The sequence below is a fragment of the Cryptomeria japonica genome, chromosome 9 (genome assembly GCF_030272615.1).
Source record: "Cryptomeria japonica chromosome 9, Sugi_1.0, whole genome shotgun sequence".
Lineage (NCBI taxonomy): Eukaryota > Viridiplantae > Streptophyta > Pinopsida > Cupressales > Cupressaceae > Cryptomeria > Cryptomeria japonica.
The window spans coordinates 250,333,987-250,338,722 of record NC_081413.1 but is presented as its reverse complement, the minus strand read 5'-3'; the positions used below and the strand labels follow the sequence as shown (position 1 = coordinate 250,338,722).

General features: G+C 32.4%; 1 protein-coding gene across 2 annotated transcripts; it reads right to left on the bottom strand.

Moving 5' to 3' along the window:
- Positions 1-1,948: 1,948 nt before the first annotated feature.
- LOC131044132 (uncharacterized) lies at positions 1,949-3,994 on the bottom strand. Of its 2 annotated transcripts, none has more exons than XM_057977386.2 (3): positions 3,763-3,994; positions 3,575-3,660; positions 1,949-2,616 (listed from the first exon to the last, which is right to left on the bottom strand). In XM_057977386.2, the coding sequence occupies exons 1-3, from the start codon at positions 3,856-3,858 to the stop codon at positions 2,079-2,081; spliced, it is 720 nt and encodes a 239-aa protein (XP_057833369.2). In that variant the 5' UTR covers positions 3,859-3,994; the 3' UTR covers positions 1,949-2,078. The 2 variants fall into 2 exon arrangements, with proteins under 2 accessions (XP_057833369.2, XP_057833370.2); XM_057977387.2 differs by having other exon boundaries at positions 3,769-3,994.
- Between the last annotated feature and the right edge of the window lie 742 nt (positions 3,995-4,736).

Sequence of the window (4,736 nt, the reverse complement as noted above, 5' to 3'; positions counted from 1 at the left end):
TTGGACTACAAGAACAACACAAAAATTTGGTGACCCGAAAAAAAGCCGTTGTGATTGTCATGGATTAACTTACCACTGAAAGAGTTAATCCTATTGACTAGGAGCTTTAAAAAGATTTTATATAGAGCATTACAAAGGCTAATATGGCTGAAATTAGACACTCTTAGTGCTCATTTGCTTAGGATCTAAAATAAAAAAGGTTTTATTGATTTCTTTTAGGACAGGACCACCAATGACATAAACTCTTTTGCAACTAGGATGATATAGATAGACCTACAATATCATAGAACTCTTGGATGAATAAAGGGGGAAACCAATCTTGTCCTAATGATTTGGATGATAAAAAAGAAAAGACTATCGCCTTAACTTCACCATCATAAAACTTACAGTCCAAAAAATTCAAATCTGCAAGGCTAATAATGTTAGGGATGGATAGCAAAAGCCTACCAAAAGCCTCAACAATAGAAGGATCCTCACAAGGCTTGAGATTAAGATAGGAACTAAAATGAGAAATAGCCATCCAATCGATATTCTCCTCCTTCGTAAAGGATTTTTTTTTAATATTATTGAACTATGAAGGGATTTCAGTTCATTGTACTTATTTAATAGGTTCTCAGACCAAAGGCAAAGATCCTTTTTTTTTACTTCCTTTATAGTGTCCCTTTTGTATATTTTATGATGTTACTTCCTTTCACTATTTTTTTTTATGTACATATCATGCATTCTTGTGTAGTCTCACAAGCATGCTAAAGTTGGGGTAAAATCCAATGATTGAAACTATATGCCCTTCTAGTTTTTCATTGTTTTGAACTCATTATAGTGTTTATCTCTCCTAGTGTGTTTTTATAGATCATTTTAGCCTTTGTCTTAGTCTTTTTCTACCCATGGTATTGAGGTCTTTCCTCATGTGGTCATTTCTTGTCAAACTAATAATATAATTGTCTTAACCCTTTTTTTTTCCCGTTTCATCATTTCTAGAGCTCAAACTATTTATAAAATAGAACAATGTGCAATTTTCTAGAAAATGTGCTGACAACGCTCAATAGTTTCATGTTCAGTAGTTATTTTTTATTGTGTTGACAACTACTAACCACATAGGTTAACAATAATCATTTTAGATGAACCAAAATGTCTCTCAATTCACCTTATCTCCCACCCATTTCTCATTTTGAATATTATATTTCATTTGTACACCCAATCTCTCTTAATTCATGTAATCTTTCATACTATATACAACTTCCTACAAAAACTTTTTTTTGGATGGGTTTCTCCCATGTGAGAACATCAACACTATTACAACAATATTCTTGGAGGTATTGTGGAATTTAATATCTTTGTCCCATTTGGCTTCATCAAGATTCAAGGAGTGACATTTCTCTTAACTTCTTTACTTTCTCCTTGTTTTTGTAGCATCCCTTTTCAGGTGACCTTAACACCTTGTGATATTCATATCCTTGCAATTTATTGTATTCTAATTTATATTATTTATATTACCATTTCTTTTTTGATTCATTTTTCTTGTTTTTTTTAGCCATAGGTTGAGAATTTTTCAATATCTTTTTTTTATTATTGTTCTATTAGTTTCTTTCAGATAAAATAAATCTTGTTATGTTTACTTATGATAGCACTGAGTGATCTACCTAGTCATTCTAGTGAACTCATAAATTTTGAAAAATGAAATGGTGATGAAAATTTTATTTTTACTTTTACAAATTTGATTTTGGTTAATTAGATGCAATGAGTGCTAAATGTATTATAAATTCTCATAAGAGTTAATTTCTTGTGAACTACTACTCATAAACAAGAATCAATGAATTTAACTTGAAAAATACAAAATTGAATCCTAATACCAAGATCATAATTCAACTTGATGTAGAAAATATCTCCTTCGTATAAAAAAAACTCAATAATAAACTGTCCAACAAAATATAAAAGGAGTACTCAAATATAAAAAACTCAAATATAAAAGATTCAATTATTAAAAAAGAACTTTTACAATCTAACACCTAAATCAACACAGGTTCAAGATTAGACAAACGGACACCCATAATCTATCTTTTCAGCTATTTACAATGAGGCTAACGCGGATATGGCTGAAGCCAAGCAAAAGCCTCTTCCATGGCTCTTATAATCAGCGCCATTTCATCTCCATTCGAAGTTTGGGGTTGAATAACATTATTTACTGAAGCGGGCCTTCCAGTGAGATCCAACCTGCACACAGGACACTGCCCCTGCCGTTTAATCCATGGCATCAAACACTCGGAATGAAATTTGTGGTTGCATGGAAGACTCAAAAGCTCCTGCTTGGCGAAAAAATCCTCCAAACAAATCGAGCACGTATGGGGAGTTGCGTCGCTTTCCTCTTCTTCCTTATTTTCTTTTTCTGATTTTCGAGAAAGGGGCGTGTAAACATCCGCCTTTATTTTTCGCAGGGCAGTCTCCACTTCTGTAGCTGTCAATTGACGCCCACCGTAGTCATCATCAAATCTATTGCTGAAACGTATTGGGGATGCTCTCACAAAATGTTGCAGGGCCGGACTCATAGCTCTTCCATGGTTCCAAAACTCTTCTTCATCCATCATCACATGGAATGGCTGATAAGGGCTCACTGGTATCCTGCCAAATTTTAGAATTGGAAATTAGGAATTTGTCATCTTAATTACCCATCAAAATCTTTGGAAATATCCATGACTGTAAATCCTCAAATTCAACTAATAAAAACACACAAAACATTGGTTTTGGTTTCTTTCACCTATAAAAACATTCAGTATGTTTCAAAGTTTTGGATTTTTTTAAAGTTTCTTTGAATCATTTAAAAACATTTATCTAATTAAAAACAAATAAATAATTGATTCTACATAAGTACGGTGGTTGGCCCATAGATTCTTTAGTAAAAACCAGAGACAAGGAGGCGGCAGGTTTCAAACTCTTCCAAATTGGTTTGTAGAAAAATTTCCAAAAATAAGGGTTAAAAAGATCTTAGTACATGAAATAATTAACTCCAATTACTGATATCAGATTTTCATAATTCATATTTGTTTAATCATTGTCATATTTTATTAAATTGTATAAGAGTTTTCTACATAAACGTTTAGGATTGCATTAATTATGAGAGGAGGTGTGTTTTTTGTATCAATATTTGTGATCAGAAATGTTGATACAAAATATTCACTTCATCATCAGAAATGTGTTAGATTTTCTTTACCATTATTATCTAAAAAAAAAAATTAAGCCATTTTGAAAGAGTGGCGTCTCCTTGTCTTTGGTTTCTATTAAAGAACTGGTAGACAAAACACAATAGTTATTTAGAAATCAATTATTTATTAATTTTTAATTAAAATTAAAAGAACTCTTACGCAATCTAATTCAGAAACAACAGCAATTCATAAATACAATTATACAACAGAATCATAGATACAAATTTCTTGATCAGAAAACTCCAATCTAATTCAGAAACAACAGCAATTTATAAATACAATTATACAACAGAGAATCATAGATACAAATTTCTTGATCAGAAAACTCCTACTTTCTCTGATCACTGCGATATATTAAATAGTGAGGAGTTAGTAACCTGTGTGAAATATTGTAGGGTCCGTTTAGAAGCCTTTCTGCGAACAACTCCCATGGATCGGGAGGCGATGGGGATGGAGTGCCATCCTGAACATTCAGCAGCCAAAACAGTCACAAACACAAGGAAAAAGGATTAAAAGAAACAGAAATTTGAGAAAGAAAAGGCTTGGAATATGTATGTTACTTAACCCTAACCCTATCATCATGTCGGCCGCCTCTTTCATAGGGTATAAAAATAACCCGCTGCCCGCGTCGATTCCTGCTGTTTGCGTTGCGTGTTGCCATGGTTTGTCCCGTGTTTGTTTCGTAAAAAGAACACTAAACACAAATGTCCAGAGGAACAAACAAGAATGCAACGATAGATTGGTTTCGTAAAAAGGACACTTAACACAAATGTCCAGAGGAACAAACAAGAATGGTTTCGTGCTATGAAAGAAGCTCCTTTTGTATGGGTGGGTGGGAGAATATTAGCTAACGTCTACGTCAACGTCTATGCCAGCTTTTGCAATGGCCAGGAATATGTCATCAACACGTTTCCTGAGCATCATTTTTTTTCAGAAATGTCGGTGTTGAATCTTAGTAAATTTTTGTTGGCATCAGATTATTAAATATTTGTCGTTTATTCCTAATGGATATGATCTTAAGAAATCTTTTAGGGCTGGGTCTCATGGAGGTGGGGTTTTTGGGAAAAAAAAAGGAAATTAAAGATTTTTAAAAGTATTTTATGGGGATGGTTTTATAAATTTTGCAGTATAGTTTAAGTGTAAATGGTTACAGTTTTGAAATTTATTAAATTTACACTTGTGTATATTTAGTTTAATAGAATATATAAATGTAAAATGTTAATAAATTGATATGTAATATGTTAGAAATTTTTTTAGGTCAAATAGTCTATTAAATGTATAAAGAATTTCAATCAAATTGTTGCAAATTGTATTTTTTCTCGTGAGCTAAGCTTTAAAAATATATGAATTGTTTTTGGAAAATAAACTTATATTCATAAGCTTTGTGGAATAAGGTTAGGCCACAACCCAAGGCCTGCAAGCACAATGGCCCAGCAGGGGTTTGAATCTTGGTGGCTGCTTCACCAACAAAGTGTTTTAATAGCGACACTACATGTCCGAAGACAAAAAGATTCTTATTAATCTAGTAATATTTAATTT